The following is a 19,263-nucleotide window of genomic DNA, read 5'->3' on the forward strand; positions in this document are numbered from 1 at the left end:
AACAGCTTGGGCCTGGCAAGGTTATCAGAGGAGACAAAGCACTACGGACACACAGCTTATGCGGATCCAAGCTAACCCTGCAGTAAGCAGTTTAGCTGCTTTCCCAATGCGCTGAGCCTGAGTTAATGAGGCCCAGGTGGTTTGTTGTCAAAGCAGCCATATGCCCCCACAGGCCCTGCTGAAATGTGCATACAGCCCTGCATTGGAGCCACCCGGGGACTGACACTGCAACAGGGCATTCCAACAGCTCTTCTCCTGGTGCTCACAGCTAACAACTCTTTAACACCAGGAATCTCTTTTGCCCTAGCTACCATGCTGTGAGCCACACAGCACCAATCCAAGACTACCTGTGATCACATGCACAAACTAAGGAAACAAACAAAAATTGGCACAGCACAGGAGCAGAGCCCAGTTCTGCTACTGGTTGCTCACCAGCTACACTCATAGGAAAGCCTCAGGCTTCTATAGACTATGCTGCCGACCCATGCTTGAGCTCAATGGTCAGGACAGACAATCTCAGCCCTCAGCCCACTATGCTGAGCCTACAACAATGCACACCATAAGGGAAGATGGAGATGCTATGGGATGGTAAATCATTGGTACAAGACAAGACCAGGAAAAGGGAAAGGAACAAAAAGGCAGCAAGTTCTGTCCAGAAGCCACCATCTGCCCAGTTGTGCCACTATTTCCACTGGATTTACAGTGATGAACAAAACACCACTATGAGGTTTTATTTCTTATACTCAGTTTCAAATCATTCACACCCCAGGAGTTGCTAGGGAACAAGCAAAATTTCTTCCACCTTCACTGTTAAAAAGCAAGTGGTGGCTTCGGGATCTCCGTATCTGGATGCCCAAAGAAGACAGCATTAATAGTTCCCTCTTCCTCACACTTTGAGGGAGAGTACAAAAGGGCTTCCCAGAAGGCAAACCCTCTGCTGTACGCATCCTGTGCTTATAAAGGCATCTCATGACTGTTAATGGCAGCTCTTCTGAAAAGCTTTGTCTACACTATGAAATTGTAGAGTAGCAATGAATTCTCAAGGAGTTTTCCTGCTGCAAACTACAGTTTCCAACACAGTCCTATTTACTGACACTGCCAAGACTTCCAGAACTGCTATAATACATACATACCTATATATAGATATGTTATATATATATGCACACACACACAAGCATATATATATGTATAAAAACAGTCTGTATTAAGTTTTAGGGGAAATACTTCCAGTCAGGATGAGCAAAGCAGCATTATGCAACAGTCCGGGGCAGCAATTTACTACATCTAACTGAAAAAGAGTAAAGCAAGCAGAATATATTTATCCAAAACCAGTGCTTTGCCCATTTTAGCTGCCAGAAGCTTCCACTGAAAGGACTGTTCCAGAATTGCTAGCAGCCATAAATCACAGGGATTCAAATTTGCATTTTCTCTGACGCAACCCAAAATATGCTCAGTCATGCCTCAAGCAATGATGCAAGCAAGTTTGCACTTGAAGAAGTCTGAACACTTGTCAGACAGGTTTGGTACTTCTTTCTTAAACCAGCAGTGCAACTTGACCAGGCTGTTTGTTCCTCTTGGCTTTATTCTCTATCTGCAAGAGGTATACCTTCCCTTACCCACAGAGATACTCTACTAGGGGTAAAGCAACAAAACCCTCTGAGGACAGCTTACATAAAGGAAGAGACTTACAGATAAATCAGGAAATTGCCCCCAAATAAGGGAAAACAGCTGTTAAAATAGGGCAACACCGAACCAAAGCAATGCCACTGCTAACAGTCAATAAAGAGTTGGTCCTGAGCCCAATCCAACTTGTTATATCACTCAAAGTGATAACTTCTAAAATAAAACAAACTCTAGAGAATAAACAATCAACTTGAGGAATATGCTCATTTCAATTTGTTTTCAAACACTATGCATTTGTTTACGGGAAGATCAAGATGTCTAAATGACTGAGTAAACCAAAACACTCACAGTTTTGTACAAGCATGACTAAGCTTGTTTCTGGGAGAACAGCAATTTTGTGCATCGTGTTCTGAGCCAAGCTTGTAAATTAGAACTTCCTAATGATTTCAGCTGAATTAAAAAAAAAAAAGACAAAAAAACCCCCAACATCCTACTTGAAAACAAGTGGCACTCTCTGGGCTACATTACCTGCAGCACTGTGATCAGTGAGGTTTACCGTGATGTTCTTTACCAGCAGTTTCAGTTCATGAGCCCTTGGAGGTTTAGGTGGACTGGTGCCCTGAGGGATAGTGCTTGTGTTCTGTACATTCTGGGAAAAGGAAAACAACAGGGATGGAGCATACGCAAATGCTTAACTTCTGTCACATTAATATTAGGGAGTAGGTGTGATTTGGAGAAACATCCACAAATAGCCACATGGGAGTTATAATCACAAAACCTTCACAGCCAAAGGCTGTGTTGTTTTAAAGCAAGTGTTCCAGTTGTATCTGACCACTGAGTGGTGTTAAACGTACTGGTTTCTGGGTCATAAACAGCTAAAACAAAAACGCTACAAAGAAGAGACTTCCAAAAGATCCAGGCAGGAATAGGACTTACCTGAACCTCCTTTATGTCTGTAGGTCTTGTACTCAACACTACAGATGGAGTAACTGAGCTGAAGAGGTTCTTCAAAACATCTCTGAGTGTGTCAGATATTACACAAGTCCCTTCTCCCTGTTCCTAAAAGGAAACCAACAATCATGCTGCTCAAAATTCAGGAGAGTACAAGTTAAGGCAGAAAAAAGTTAACCTGGCATATCCAAACTACCAAAGCAATTGCCAATTACCTTTGTCAGAGAGAAACAGTTTATGCTTCCAGCAACAAAACGTACTAGGAGATTGTGCAAATAATTACTTACATTTCTACATTATGCACTGAAGAAAAACTAGAAATGTACACTAACAAAGCTGCGTGCTGTTCTTCAGAGTTAGGAAGGCAGAGCTCTTAGCTACAAAACTAGGTGTTTCACTAACACTTTATGGTGCTGTTTTAAAGTTGCTGAACTGCTTTGCACTCTGCTGAGAGAGCAGATCAGGTCCCCAGATAAGCAGATAGGCACTGTTCCACTGATTCAATGGGAATTCTGCCAGCCTGCGACAGCTGAGAATGTGCTAATCCTCTGCTGCGCTGAAGAGTTATTACAGCATCTCTAGGAGGTCTTCAGCCTTGCTGAAAAATGCATAGAATGGATAGACAGTCATGCCACTCCAAGGGAATGACACATTTGCCTACTCAAAAACCCTGTGGTCATCTGTATTACACACTGCCTGCTTGCATACTTCCTCACTGGAACATCAGAACTTGTCACAGATCTTGCTTCCATGTGGCTTCACAGGAATAACTGTAAGGCATCTAAAGAGAGTGAACTATTCAACCCATCCCCATGATCCTCGTGTCATGCTGCTGGAAAGCTTTCCTCTGCTCAGTTACCTACACCAGAATGAATCTTCAAATGAAGATGTCAAGAAAGGGCAGTTTGGCGCTACCTTTGCTGTGGAGACAGCCCAGGAGAAACCTCCATGAGATTTGTTTTCTAAGGAAAAGATTGACTTGAATGACAGAGGACTCATCCATCCTTTCTAACTTGTTACCACAAATGAGAAATTTCAGCGTTATAGAACAAGGCTTTCAAACGAAGGGGACTGACTTACAGATACTGAATATCCAGGCAAGTGCAATAAACATGCAAAGCAGAAAAAGAAGCACCCCTGCACAGGTCTGTCTGATGGGAGCAGTCCTCCAGCAAGCAGTGCCAACAAAGCAGGCCCAGCTGCAGAAGACAAGGTGCACTGGTGACAAGGACACACAGTTTGTACCAGCGGGAAGATCAGGCAGGGAACTGAATGCCTAATTCCTGCAGATTATCTTGATAATGCTTAGGCTGTGCAGCATCAGCTTCCAGCATTCCCATCAGCTTAAGCAGACCCACAGGACTGTAGCAGCTCAAGTATCAAGCTACAGCCCTGTGAACACAGCAGAGTGGACATGCTGCATCACCCTCCTCTATTGGAGCCATACCTCTCTGCATGCAGAGCCCTCTACCAGATTTTGTCACTCGCAACCCTCAGTCCTCTTTTAATGCACGTGAAGTCATTTCTGCACTCCTACAGGGATGCTTGAAGCTTGTGCAGCAGGTCAAACCAACCTGGAGCAACACCCCTTTCCCAATTCCTCAAGTGTTATAGAAACAGCCCAAGTGTTTCGTAAGAATCCCAGGAATGCTGCATACAAAAATCCTTTTGCACCACCTCCTCACACACCCACCCCTTGATGATATGCAGCTACTGATGAAAACCTGCAACAATATTGGCTAATTCCTCAGCAACTTTGCTCTGTTCACACTGTGGTCCCCAACGCAACTGCTAAAGAAAGAGGCAGAGGCACATTCCTACAGCTTCCAAAGCTTTTGCTTTTAAAAATACTGAAAATATACTTGTTTCAGTAACTTACTTTTTCTGAGATACTTAAATATGCAGATAAATCATTGGTTGTTCTCACTGTTTTGGGGGTGACTCCCTTCCCCTGCCCTTACCTACACACTGTTGGATGAAGAATGATGCCAATTTGCACAATTCCAGCCAACCCTCACGCTGCCACCAACCAAAACTGGTATTAGTTGTTTTGTAATAACAGCAGCAATAGCCATCATTGAGCTTCTATTGATAGGTGTTTTCTGTTGTTTTTCATCAGCAGAAAATAGGTTATTATATCCCCTTGTTCGACTGACGACAGAACTATTGCATTGATAACCATCAGCAAATAAAGATGTCAATTTGTATATAAAATACCTCCTCCAAAGGAGAAAAAAAAAGAACTACAAACTAGGACACAAAAGCTGATGTTAAAAGTTTAAGAGCTGAAGGAGTTACCAAGGGGTAGGTTGCTCCTTGTTTTATTCATTAAAGAGCTCTGTTTGTCACCTCCCCGCTTCCCGGAATGCTAACACAAACTTCAAAGTGAAAAAGAAGCCCTTAAGTAGTAACAACTTAACAGGCTCATTTTAAAAATCACAGGCAAAGCACAGGAGGTTACAACTGCTTTGTCACTCGGCGTTTTCAAGAAACAGGCTTTGAAGGCCTGAGACAGTGCCAGACTCATTTGCACGTGGCAGTGAATACTTAGTGCTTGTTCATAAGTGGACAATCAGCACGCCGCTCCAACACGTGCAGGTCAGTTGCACGCACATTACTATGATATTACATTTTAATTAAAGCATTAAAACACACTTCAAAAGACTTGCCTGTCTTCAGTTTTATGAGCTTAGCATTTTTGTGTACAAAAGCTGCGGTAATAAATTTTTATGATTCTAGGTCACTCAGCTACGAGTTTTCAGTAGCAGCTTTACCATCACAGCCAGTACTGAAGGCTGAGCTTCTGGGAAGGCTCTCTGCAGAGAAGGACTTTCTGGACAAGCTGATCACAAGCCAGTGATAAACCCTTGAGACCAAGAAGGGCAACGGTATCCTGGGGTGAACTAGAAAAAGCATTGCCAGCAGGCCAAGGGATGTGATCCTTTCCTTCTACTCTGTCCTGATGAAGTCTCCTGGAACACTGGCTCCAGTTCTGGGGTTTCCAGCACAAGAAGGATATAGACATACTGGAGAGAGTCCAGCAAAGGGCTACTAAAATGATGAAGGAACTGGTGCATCTCTCCTACGAGGAAAGGCTAAGGGAGCTGGGGCTGTTCAGCCTGGTGAAAAGGTTCAGGGGATCTGATCAAGGTGCTGGCAAGAGGATGGGGCCAGATGCTTCTCAGTGGTGCCCAGCAAAAGGATGAGAGGCAACAGTCACAAACCGAAACAGGCGGTTCCAAGCAAACATAAGGAAAAAATTACTTACTGTGATGGAGCTATGGCACAGGCTGCCTAGAGAGGCTATGGAGTCTCCTCATTGGATATCTTCAGAATTTATGTTTCTAAATAACTTATTTCCTTAAAAATTTGTGTTTTTCTGAGCTGTTTCTGAATGAGGGCTATCAGATTTCAAAACTAATTAAGTTAAGGCAGGGTAAATGACTTTGATGGGAACATAATCACAACTTTTTCATTATATTAGAAGAGCTCTGAAGACTTTTAGTAACAGACATTTTTCACATCTTTGAACTTGGTCAAAAATATTTGCCAGGTCACTTGTCTGTCAAACACAGATTTATCTTTAATGCTTCAGTAATCTTGAGAGTTACTCTTTGACTTCAGAGATGCAGGATTTTGATGGATGAGGCATGGCAAGTATCACTGAAGCAGTTCAAGAAACCACTGCCAATAAAAAACTGCCCCATTCCACTGCTAAATGCAGTCAGCAGAAAGGAACAGGCATTTTTGCTTCAGTTGTTCCAGCATCATCCAATATCTTAGCTCTAGCTACTGTTATTGCTAACCTAATGCACTGCACTGGGTTTTGCACTGGAGAGATGCTTTCTGACTCCTTGAGCAGAGGGACAAGAGTGCCTAGGGGGGGAGCAGCAGCAGTAAGGTATGGCAGAACAGAAGTCCTCTCCCAGTCTAACTGTATCCTTACATTTGAACTTTCACTATGACAAATAAAACTTCCTGACTGACCTCCTGCACTGTTGGCTGGATTTCAAAGTTGGTCTCATCCACGTTAACGAGGAGCCACTCCACTTTGACATCATCCCCTTTGTCTCTCACATAGAGGTGAAGCTGTGGATAGGAAAGCAGTTATTGGAGTGTGTTCTGATATCCTGTAAGGAAATTTTAAGTCAAGCTCCAAACTAAGGCTTGCCAAAGGAAAAATAACAGTTTCTGAGTTGGTATACATCCAAGCAACAGTGTAAGAAAGCAAACTAAATACCAAGAGAGAGCGCATGCCAGTCAAAAAGGGTACTGCTGTTCTACACATCAGGGCAGACTATTAAAAGATTTATTTATTTATCCACAGTCTTCCTAAAGCAGAAGACAGAACTGTAACATTATTAAATGTTTTACTAGAATTAACACAAGCTTGTATGCATTTTTGCATGCAGGAAGTGAAAACCTAACACACCTTTCAGACCTTTCAGCTGAGCTGTGGGATGAAATGTAACAAAAGGAAAAAGAGAGAATAATACTTAAGAGGCCTTACCTGCAAGTGAAGCGGAGACAGTTTCACGCTGTACGACCGACTTCCTGCAGCTGTGGGTGAAGAGCTTGAGATGCTGACAATAAACGTAATGGAATCTCCCACAACATTACAAGAAACCACCTAAAGAAATTAAAGGGAGGAAAAAAGGAAGGAAAGAACAATTCAGCCTTCAGAAGAACAAGAAAGGAAGGTAAAGGCAAGAAAAGAACTATTAAAAAAAAAAAAAAAAGAAGGACTTTAAGCTACTACAATTATGCTATATTCTGCAAATGGGAGATTTCCAGTCAGTTTCATTAACCCCCTACACTTCCTTCTACATGCTCCGTTCTAAAACCTGCACTTCAGCTACACTTCTGGACACAGAGGTTAATACCTGGCAATACCGGTGATTTCCAAGAATTTTTTGTGTCACTGGATATAATTCAGTTTTTTCTCCTTCCTCTCCTGCTACAAACCAAGCATCGTATCACAGGACAGCTGGTTTCACCAAACATTTGGCTTGTAAAAATGAACTGTACAACATTTGTTTTAGTGGCATTCTACAAATGAGAAACTTTGGCATAAGGCTGCTGCTTCTGGAGAGGATATTGACTGAGTAATTCCAGTGGGGTGGTGACAGGTAGAAGACTTGAGACGTCTTTGACCGGACCCAGGAGAGCACTGAAGTTTGGTGGTGAAGCTAAATGTGTGGGACAAGCTCATTTGCTACTTGACTGCTATATGCTCACTGAAGTACACACCCTCAGTTTTATAAGCAGCAATTTAACTTGTTATCACATTGAGTTTACACCGAGCATTTTTCTCCTCCCTCCCCTCGAAAGCCAACTGAGTTTGCAGAACTGCTCAAAAACCAAGAAGGTGCAGAAAGCACCTGGCAGCAGAGAAAAGGCCCAGAAGCCACAAATCATGCATTAAGCCAAAGAGAGATGCTTTGTTAACAGCCTTGCTGGTTGAAGACACCTGCTGGTTGCTGCTCCCCCATGGTTAGTGTCCCCACAGCTCCACCACTGGAAAGGTGAGTTAAACATTCCGTAGATGGACTCAGGCAAAGTTAACCATGTTAATGCAGTGCATAGACAAATTATTTGCTGCAGGATCTGTTTGACAGAAACTCTGTGCAAATGCTAGTAAATTATATTTGTGCACTTATTGTTTCACTTATGCACACTGGATTGGAAGCTGAAGGCTTCAACATGAGTCAGGTACCCTCTGAAAGATCCTTATCAGTCTCTCCTTAAATATAGTCCATCTCCAAGGACTGTACACACTGTAAGAAGCACCAGAGGGCTTCAGAGCACATCTGTGCAGAAATTACAAAGGAGCAAGTGGACAGAGTGTTCATGGCAAATAACAAACCTAACTGCACCTATGAGCAACAAGAGTTGCAGAAGCTGTGTCTTGCAAACCACAGCTGGGAGGTGGACATGTCTGCCTTCTGCACCTCTTTCCCAAAAGCTAAATTCCCTCTAAGTTGATTTATGTTCCTTAATCCCACATAATCAACATAAGCAGCCACAATTAGGACACAACAGAAGTTAGTTAACAACTAACTTAAGTTAAAAACCTTGACTGCTCATTTTACTTGTAATTGAGTCAAAATACAGAATACAATTTATTAACAAAGAGAATGGATTGATGTGGCTTTTTCTTAAGTACAGCAAAAGTAGACAGCTTCTTTTATCTTTTTGAGCTCAAAAAGAGGGAAGAAGACAGGTGTGATACAAAGAACACTGACACTTGCATATCCTAAGCACAGAGCTTTACCACCCATAAGCATCTGATCCATGCATGCATGGGAAACTCAGCGCCTTTAGAACAAGTTGGACTTGCTGCACACGTGATGCAGAGCCACACGTCTGGAATTTCGGGAGGCCTAAGAGGCAGGGCTGCCACGTAAACAGGCAATTACTGCTTTAAAAACAAACAAACAACACAAGGCTGGCAGGAGGGTTGGCAGCTGTGTTCACGCACTACTCGTTTTCTCAGGATGTGTTTATTTTCAAGTAAAAGATGGAAACAGAGAGCCTGCAACTGCTACTTCCCTTCTAAAGTGACATTCCTTTAGAAATGCAGCAGATGCTTTTGATAGACCTCTGCAGAAATATGTAGGCCATTTGAGTGCCCCTCCCCAAACACTAATACGAAGAAAAACACTGAAGCTTCCTGTGCTGGGCTCCTCTTTCCCCATAGCCCTATTCAATCTGCCTCTTCAGATTCTTTATCTCAGAGCAGGTGAAGAGCAGTCATCAACAAACCCAAGCTCATTCTTATCCTGTGAAGCTCTAATTAGAGACAAAATGCATTTGCTAGCAGCAGAGGAGAGGGTCAGGTGAAGCACCCTTTTCTGGCTGAGAAAGGACAAATACGCATGAGAAAACAGATGGACTGGTAAGCTGCCCTTCGACTTCATTTATCTTCTTAGTCTCTTTCCCAATACTCCATGCAAGAGACACCTCATCATCAACCTTTTGTTTTCAATGGAGGCTAGAAAATCTATAGTTTCTATGACAAACTTTCTTCCAAAATGAAGCCTTTTGTACCACCACAGCAACTGTGGCTGGCTAAGTGGACTCCCAGAGAGTTTAGACGTCACAGAATCACAGAATGGCCTGGGTTGGAAGGGATCTCAAGAATCATGAATCTCCAACCTCCCCATTTAATACTAGACCAAGAAGTCATTCTACTGTCTTGTACTATACAAACTACAAGCTTCTACATGAGCAGAAATAGAGTGAAGCGAAGCAGCAGCAGCAGCACAACGCCAGGACTCTTCCAGCAGCAAGACCGAGGTGCCTTCTCTCCCTACAGTATCTCCCCATTCACAGGCACACTGTCACCAGCAAGGGCGTGCACTTTTGGGATCTTACACACTGCAGAAGTGCTCAGGCCTTTCTCTAAAACTGTTTATACAGTTTTCCTAAAAACAAACAAACAAAAAAACAAAACAAAAACACCAAAACAAAACCAACTCTGTTCGAGGTAAACTTCAGAAAACAATATGTCTGGAAAAGTATTATAGTTGAAGAAAGACAGAGATATTTTCCTAACAAACTGAAGTGTCTGGACATGTGTCCTCACAGCTGTTGAAGACCTGTCCCCTTGCTCTGCCCTCCCTCTCCATATCTTGATTTCACGGTTCCTCTGGACAGAACTGAAACATTTCATGTGCTCTTCTCCCTGAAGTGGCAGCAAAGCTACTTCAGTTCAAGAAGAACCAGAATACCCCTGCTTGTCACAGAATTAAGACGTTTCACTTTTGGAAGTAGCACCACACAGATTCATGCTCTCACCAAATCATTCGATTTGGAAGGGACCCTTAAAGACCATCTGATCCAAGCCCCTTGCAATGAACAGGGACACCTACAGCTACACCAGGTTGCTCACAGCCCCCTCCAGCCTGACCTTGAATGTCTGCAGGGATGGGGCACCCACCACCTATGTGGGCAGCCTGTGCCAATGCCTCACCACCCTTATTGTAAAACAATTTTTCTTTACGCAAAGCCTTTCTGTTACTCCTCCACATCAGACTTTCTCCCCCATTTCGCCGTGCAGGACAGCAGTCCCTTCTGTGGTAAAGGGAATGGTGAATGGCTGTGAACTTCTTCAAGAACTTGAAGGAAGTTCTTAGAGCCCAACAGAGGAAGTCCTCCACCTTCCTCAAGCAGGACTGTATCACATGGGTATGTAAAACTCCCAGCATTATCAGCTCAATTGTGTTTTGGACAGAAATCAGCTTTACTGCATTTTGTTTCCAGAAAGAGAAAGTTACCCGAGGTTGCAAAATACATACCAGCAGCATGTAAGTAATCAAAAATTAATACAAATACAATACCATGAAGCAGCCACAGAGTAAAAGCTGCCTTAACCTCAGCTGCAGGGATCAGGATGCTATAAGATTTGGGAGCTCCACAATTTCCATTTATTTTTTTTTCTCTGAGGTATTACTGTGAGAAAGAGAAGGTTCTTTTCTGGCGCAGGAAGTTTCTCTTGTCAATGTCCGCATGGATAAGTTTGCATGATTAATGTATAACCTCTCCATGATAAAACCTTCCACTCAGAAACTTCTGCCTTTTCGCAATCATTACACTCAGCTACTCAAAAGAAAAATTATACCACCTGCTTTGGCAACCTGAGCCCATTGATTGGCTTCTTAAGGGGCTTTCTGTAGCTCCTATACAGCTCCCTCTTGACCCAAGTAGTTTGCTACATGACACAAACAATATTGAGAAGAGGAGAAAAGGCAATGTCTAACCCAGGCACTGCTTGAAGAAGATTTTTAGAAGCTAGCATGAAAGCAAGCGTGCCTGCAAATATAATAAGACAAATTCAGGGCAGCTCTTCAAAATGATGATAAGCTCTAGGGTGAAGGCAGGGTGATAGAACGGGTGCACAGAAAAAGGAGCTACCTGTGTAAGCAACAGAAGAAAAACAAAAACAGATATACTAAGTGATTTCAGTCATTCTTTTGTGAGTGATAGACATGCAAATTAAAAGAAGTAGAGAAAAAGGAAGGGTTAAAAAAAGCAATTATCAGGGAATACAATCAGACAGGAGAGGGAGAATTTTCAGTGAGTCTACCAAACCAAGTGAGTTGGATGGTGGGAGGACAAGAAGCAGTATCTATATTTAAGAAGGGGGAAAACATGTAGCAGAACAAGACTTGGTACTTTGGCCTCACTAACACACAAATCTTTGCAAAGAGCTTATTCAGCATGGATGAAGAGACAAATGAAGACAGCAAAATTCAAGAGGTCTGCCAGTTTGCATGTAGTGCCACTGTGGACACTGGATTACTGCTGACACTTGAACCAGGCTGGCGAATGGGGCTAAAGCCTGAAGAAGGACCATGCGCACCTGAAGCAGGCTGTCTGACAGGGCCCAAACCAGTAATTATCACCACTGAAGCAAACAAATTCCAGCACAGATGCCTCCTTTTGACAAGATACTCAGTTTCAAAGTAGGTTAGATCAGCTATGTTGTTGTCTTGCCTATTTTAATTGGGACACCTATTTCCAAAGTTTAACAGTAGGAGAAAGTGAAGAAAGAAAGCTGAAAACCTTGAAGAAAGAAATGCAACTCAAAATACAAAGCATACATGCTAGAATTAAGAAGAACTCCCCTCTATAGGAGCAGTATGTCTCTAAGAAAAAGCCATGACCTGCAAGCATGAAGTCAACAATGTGAAGCAGCCAAAAGAGAGGCAGGTCAGAATCACAGTATTGTAGGGGTTGGAAGGGACCTCTGGAGACCACCTAGACTGGCCCCTTGCTAAAGCAGGTTCCCTGCAGTAGGTCATACAGGAAAACATCCTTAAAGGCATTGAGAGCACTGCCAAGAAGCACAGCAAGGCAGACATCTCAACACACTGTGAGACTTCATTGTAGCGCCATTGCACTTCAGTATCACATTCAAGAATGAATCCAACTGGAGCAGCTGCAGAGAGGGACACGCATGAGGGACAGGCAAGGCAGCATTGAGAAAAGAGACCCGAGGAACAACTTCTTTAGCTCAGTCAAACAAAGACTGGAAGGAAATGTAATTCCCTTGTGATATACCCATGGACAGCAAGTGCTGAGGGAAAAAGTGAATACATTCGAGATAAAGGATCATGCTGGTACAGGAAGAAAAAAATATAAATAAATGCAAAAGCTGCGTGGGCCATGATTCCAGTTAGGATCGTGGAAAAAAAATAAAACACAAACAATACAATCATTAAAGCAGCAAATCCCTGGGACAGCTTCCCAAGCAAAAGAAGGAGTTAAGGAACAATACAGATTGCATGTGATGGTCAGGGTAGTGCAGTCCACCACAAACAATCAGAGATAAACACATGTACATAGCAGGGGATGAATACAGTTAATGCTCCAGCATTCAGGATGAGAAAGCAGACCTTCCTGGAGAGGAAAGCAGCCACTGCACCGAACTGCCCTCGTGGGCTTTGAAACAAGGGGAGCTGGGGGGCTCTGCACCCCAGAGTGGTGCTGGATGGGAACAAAGCAGCAAAGGCACACAGCCAAACGAGTTGTCACACTGCACAGCCTGTCTCAAAATGAGACCTCACATAAGGCCACAAAGCAGCCCTCCTTCTGCTCCACCATTTGCCCCATGGAATTCATAATAGAAAGAAGTGACACAAAGTTTTACTATCTGCTCTTGCCTGTTGTGCTGCAGGACAGCTACTCCTTCCGCAGCAGCTCTTTACTACTGCTTATCAAAGGAAAAGCAAACTGTGGGCACTCAGAGGGCTTCTTCCCCTCTTTGTTTAAGCATGAAGCAGGAGGAAGGGGAGGACTTCTGCAGTTTAACAGTCGGGAAACAGGCAAGTCTGCTCTGTCCAAACCCCTCCGTGCCAAGCTCCCAACAAGAGAGTCATCTCCTCTGCTGCCTTTTAATGCTGCTGGGAAGTTCAAAGCTTCTGGAAATAGATTCTGCTAACGGAAAGGTTGGCAGAAATAGCTGAGAATATTGCAAATGTTTATTTTATTGAAACAGAACAGTCAGCCCCACACAATGAAAACAGCCTGCTCCATTCTACATATTTAGGCTCTGACCCAAACCTGGAGCGAAGACTACAACCAAGCAGAGGCTCTGCCCAGGGGCAGTGTGATGCCACCTTCCTGACAGAGCAGCTCTGTTGTATCTGCATTGGCATGCTGTGGAATGTTTTACAGCCTCCAGCTCCTTCAGCACAAGCATGGCTATACACACCTATGGGCCAGATGTGTCAGCGTGTGTCCTGGTCACAAACAAGGCTGTCAGCAGCAATGCAGAACTACAGCAGGCTGGCAATCTCCTGTCAGCTCGGCGTGGGTGTGTACCAGGCAAGAGGCTGCTCCCAGCACCATGCAGTGCATAGGAGCACAGACTGCTCCACTAAGGACAAGTACCACAGGGCTCCATAAGCATGCACCCACCTGCATTAAAGTGTTACACTCCATAGAATTATTAATGTTGGAAAAGACCACTACGATCATCTAGTCCAATCACCAACCCATCACCACCACAACCACTAACCATGTCCTTCCCACATTTACTGCTATTTTCATCCCTCACCCTCAGTCCTCTGCTTCCTTTGATAACCACAACCTCTCCAGTATAAAGTCTTAAAAAAACTTATTTGAAGCAAAGTGCAATAAATCTACTTTGGCTGCTGAGCAAGGTGCCCATACACTCACCATCTTGATCACAAGTGAAGAAGCAAGCCAAACCAGTTACAAGACAACAGTCCTGTGTCCGGCAATGGCCCAGGCACGTGCTGATCTCTAAGGGATGCTGCAACATTGGTAAGCAAGCAGCATGTAGTCACTAGCCACAAGCAGAGTCAGCTGCACCAATAGTAAGCCACCAACATAGGATTACAGAATGGTTTGGGTTGGAAAGGACCTTAAATATGATCCAGCTCCAACCCCCTGTCATGGGTAGGGTTAACATGCATGAAAAGATTGTGTCCAGACAAGCTGATAAGGGAGATTTCAGTTTCATTTTGATTTTTTTTGGAAATACTTGCAGAGATTAAGGGTTTGAAGTGCAATAAAAAAGGAAAAACATGAAACACTTTGATGCTCAGTATTACCCAAGGAATATGTAAGCAAAACAGTGAGACTATGAGAGAACTCCTGGGGTGTTTGGAGGCAGGTACACATCAGAGTGCCACTCTGAGGTTATTACATACTGAAATAAAAATAAATTATTCAGCTGTACCTTAACTGAAGGAATAGGAATCATTCAGAGAATATTTCCCAGCAGCTGTGCACAAGATTATGGAAACAGGTTTTGGGGGAATTCAGAACCACCCAATTACGTAAGCAAAACTCTCTTAATCCAATACGTTTTTAAATGTGCTTATATTGCTTTAAGCTGCTGTGAAACCACATCAGATTGCTGGCTGCAATACTAACAGCTTGATTAACATACCGAAATGGCTCAACCCAAGGTCAGACAAGGCAGGAGGGAGGATGCCAGGACACAAAGCCCCTGACAGAGGAGAGCAGGAGCCCAGCCACACCACAGCCAGTGCTGCCCAGCTCCTGCTGCCCATCTTACCACAGCTTTGCCACAGCAGCACCAGGCCCCACAGAAAGGAGAGTGCCATTGGGGCAGGAAGCATTATTATGAAAACGAAACATTGGAGGAAGAAAAAAAAAAAAAAGAAAAAGAAAAAAAAAACAGAACTATGGCTGGAGAACAAGTGCACAAAGAGCTTTACATGTTGGCAATCCCCAGCTGCCACCAATCAGGGTGTGACTGTAAGTTGGGTATCAGACAGATAAGCATGCATAATTTTCAAAGGAATCATAGCAGAACTGCTTAACATCTAAATGAGACAAGCAAACTAATATAAATAAGGAGAATTAGAAGAAAAGTAATGGGTTAAATTGATTCAAAGGCCTGAAGCTGAGCTAACAGTCATTGGCTAATAGCTCCTGAAAACAAGATGGAAATACAGGAGCTATCAGTGCCAACAAGCACACACACTCCTTTCCTCTTAGTGCATTTGTATGTTGATATGAGAGCTACATTCCACCATGTTCTAATACTGCCTGTACTCAGCATGGACACTTCCCAATATGCGCTGTGGAGGTGGGAGAAGAAGGACAAGGCAAGTCCTCCTCAGGAGTCACCTGGAGTACTCAGCATCTGCCACACTGACCCTGTGCGGCTGGGAGCCAGGAAGCAGGCCTGCCTCAGCCACAGCACAGCAGAAGGCAGGCAGGTCTTTTAGCCCCAGGGCATTTCCTCCTGTATGAATCTCCAATCTCAACAACAGGACTGGGAACTAGAATGGCAGTAGGAGGACATGGAGGCGTTTCTAACAGCTTGCTGCAGCCCTGGCTGTTGCTCATTTGGCAGAAGCCCTGCAGTGCTTTGCTCACGGATTGCTCAAGAAGTGAATCAATGCAAAGAGGTCCCTTGGAGGCCCTTGAAGGTCTGAAATCAACCTTCACTAACTTAGGCAATGAAGAATAAAACTCCCACTGACGCTAAAACCAAATTGGCATTTCCTACTAAAAGTACCCTGAAGCACAATAAAGATGAAGTTTACCTTCTCTTGAACAGACTTCACCACGCTAACAACTTGTTTAACTGTGAGCTCAAGTGGTTCTGCTGGGTCATCTTCCTCAAATGTCAGCAGCTGTGAGTCCTAGGGAGGGAAAGAGGAACACTGTCAGATGATGAACCTACCCCTTGGAGATGAGGGATGAAAATACAAGGGAGAGCCTGAAAACCTGCACTTAGGGCTCACATCTAGACCCAGCTGCACCTCAGCTTCCACAGAACACATAGATTTGTATGAGTTGGAAGTGTCGCATAAAGGCCATGTGATCTAACTACCCTTCCAATGAACACAGACACCTACAGCTACATCAGGTTGCTCAGAGCCCCATCCAGCCTGACCTTGAGTGTTTCCAGGGATGGGGCATCCACTGCTTCTTTGCGTAACCTGTGCCAGTGCTTCACCACTCATACTGTACAAATCTTTTTCCTCATGTCCAACCTAAATCTCCCCTCTTTCAGTCTGAAACCATTTCCTCTTGTCTTGTCACAGCAGACTCTGCTGAAGAGTCTGTGCTTTTCTTTCTTATGGCTTCCCTTTAGATACAGAAAGGCCACTTTCATGTCTCCCCAGGTCTTCTCTGCTCCAGGCTGAACAGCCCCAGCTCTCTCAGCCTGTCCTCACAGGGAGGTGTTCCTTCCCTTAGATCATTTTTGTTGCCCTCCTCTGGACACGTTCCAACAGCTCCATGTCTCTCCTGTACTGAGGACTCCCCATCTGGACGCAGTGCTCCAGCTGAGGTCTCACCAGTGCAGAGCAGATAGGCAGCATCACCTCCCTCATCCTGCTGGCCACACTTCTTTGGATGCAGCCCAGGACACGGCTGGCCTTCAGGGCTCCCGTTAGGCACACAGCTGCATTAGGCCATGCCAAAACTACCAAATCCCCAACACTCAGCTCGACGAGATGGGAACGAGCCCCTCCCCGGCCGTCGTTGTGAGGGGACACGGGCAGCGCTGACAGCCGCTCGGGGCACACAGCAGTTTGTGCGGCGAGGTGAGCCTGCCAGAGCCACCAGCGCACCGCCGCCTTGTGAGGAGCAGGGTGCCACGCCGTGAGCTCACGGCAAGGAGCTGCTGCGGCGGGGCGTGCGCCGAGCCACACCGGGACGCGGGCCGCCCGCCTGCAGCCAGCGTTGGTCGCGGGCCGGGCTGCGTTGCTCTCCTTATCTCTCACGCACACACTGCCCGGCTCTTCCTCCTGCCCCCAGCCTTCTCTCCGGGGCCACCGGCTCTATCAGACCTAGAGAGGCACGCACAGCGCTCCCCCCACACGGACGCCCCGAGGGGCAGCAGCACGCCGCCCACGGCTCGCTCCCACGCCCCCCTCTGTCCCCCCCGCCTCACCTGCGGCCCCGCACTCACCGCCCGCGCCGCCGCCTCGCCGCGCAGCGCCGCCACCCAGGCCCGCCGCCACTGCCGCCGCCAGCTGCCCAGCGACAGCGCCCAGGCCAGCGCCGAGCCGCCCTCCTCCAGCAGCTCGTCCCGCGGCGCCGCCGGGGGCTGCTGGGGAGACCGCCGCCGCTTCCCCCTCCTCCGCCGCAGGGCCAGCAGCGCGTACTGCACCAGGTAAACGGCCAGCGTGGCCAACGCGGCCACGAAGAGAGCGACCAGCGCGTACCAGCGCAGCTCGGCCAGCCCGCCCGCCGGCCACGCCATGCCTGACCATAATGGGAGCCCCCCGCCCCGGCAGCCGCAGCCCGCGCAGGGCCCAGCCGGCAGCCGCGTCCGGCGGGCAGCACGGGGACGCGCCCCAGCGCCGCGCCGCCCCCGCCGAGCTCAGCCCCCGCCCACGCCGCCGCCGGGCGGACGGGGAGGCAGGGGCCCGGCGCGGAGCTGGCCTGGCGCCGCAGGGAACGGCTTCACCTGTCCGGTGCCTGCCCGCGGATGTCGGGGTGCAGAAGTGGAGCGGGCGGGCAGACCTGACGGCAAGTGCTTGTTTGCTCGGCGCTTTCAAGCAGATTCACAGCTGGAAGCAAAGGTTGGAGGAAAACAGTACAGGGAATACAGTACAGAGGCATCGTGCCGTTGGGGCTGGAAGGAAGCTCTGGGTCCACCTGGGCCAACCCCGGCTCCAGCAGGGACACCCAGAGCAGGGTGCCCAGCCCCACGGCCCGTTGGCGTTTGAAGTCTCCGAGGAGAAGAGAACACAGGCTCTGGGCAGCCTGTGCCAGAGCTCCGTCACCCACACAACACAGCAGTGCTGCTCAGGGGGAGCCCCAGTGCTCCAGTTCTGAAAAGACCCTGGTTCTATCTTCTCATGTAAGAGATTCTCCAGACCCTGTCTTGTTGCTAGAAATACTTTACGTTTTTTTACTTTGAAACTATAGCAAAGATATGCATTAGCTAATATTTAATTACTTTCCTTTTCCATGAACTGGTGAACTTGGAATAGCCTTCTCTGAGCATCCGGAATCGTACTCATCAAAGTATAGCTTTGGGGATGTGATTAGTGAAGTAATTAGTTGTACTTTGAAGCTGGGAACTGTGATTTTGCCTTGCTACTAGGCTGTCTATTAATCAAGCCTTGTATTTCCCAAATCCCATCTTTCCTTTTAATTAGAAAGTACACATCTTTGTTAGTGATTATGTCAAAACAAGCTTGAAATAATATGAAGCAAGTAAGAATAGTAAAGAGTTGATCATAGAATCATAGAATATTCTGAGCTGGAAGGAACTCACTACGGTGATTGAATCCAGCTCCTGGTTCCACACAGCACCATCCAAAACTCAAGCCGTATGTCTGAGAAGGTGTCCAGATGCCCCTTGAACTCAGGCACTTGGGGCCATGCCCACAGCCCTGGGCAGCCCGTTCCATGCCCACCGCCCTCCGAAGCAGACCTTTTTCCTGATCTTACAAGGATTCTGTAAAAAGAGAGTTATAAAGGCATCGTTTATCACAGTTCCCTCACATATCCAATTTTGGTCCTTTGAGGTATGAATTCTCCTACTCTGTTAGAAATGCAAGAAGAAAACTGCCTACCTAGAACAGGTTTCTAGTAAAGTTACCCCAGGCAAATGAGCAACAATAATATATCTTACCTGCTGGCTTCACCATACATCTGACTTTCCAGATATGCTGTTTTCCATCGACAGACAGAATAAGGGCAGTATCTTAGGACCTC

The 19,263-nt window shown here is 45.9% G+C and overlaps 1 protein-coding gene across 2 annotated transcripts in view; it reads right to left on the bottom strand.

The window, feature by feature from the left end:
• The window catches only part of C2CD2 (C2 calcium dependent domain containing 2), a 36,506-nt gene extending 18,625 nt beyond the window's left edge, over window positions 1-17,881 (bottom strand). The window contains exons 1-6 of one of the 2 annotated variants that reach the window (XM_048966879.1): window positions 17,504-17,881; window positions 16,128-16,226; window positions 7,085-7,204; window positions 6,562-6,663; window positions 2,560-2,682; window positions 2,152-2,272 (exon numbers count right to left, since the gene is read on the bottom strand). In XM_048966879.1, the coding sequence (XP_048822836.1) occupies window positions 2,152-2,272; window positions 2,560-2,682; window positions 6,562-6,663; window positions 7,085-7,204; window positions 16,128-16,226; window positions 17,504-17,797 (859 nt within the window). In that variant the 5' untranslated portion in view covers window positions 17,798-17,881. Of the gene's footprint in view, window positions 1-2,151; window positions 2,273-2,559; window positions 2,683-6,561; window positions 6,664-7,084; window positions 7,205-16,127; window positions 16,227-17,485 lie in introns of both variants that reach the window. The other variant, XM_048966870.1, reaches the window with a different exon arrangement.
• Window positions 17,882-19,263: the final 1,382 nt, after the last annotated feature.

The sequence above is a fragment of the Lagopus muta genome, chromosome 1 (genome assembly GCF_023343835.1).
Source record: "Lagopus muta isolate bLagMut1 chromosome 1, bLagMut1 primary, whole genome shotgun sequence".
In the NCBI taxonomy this organism is placed as follows: Eukaryota; Metazoa; Chordata; class Aves; order Galliformes; family Phasianidae; genus Lagopus; species Lagopus muta.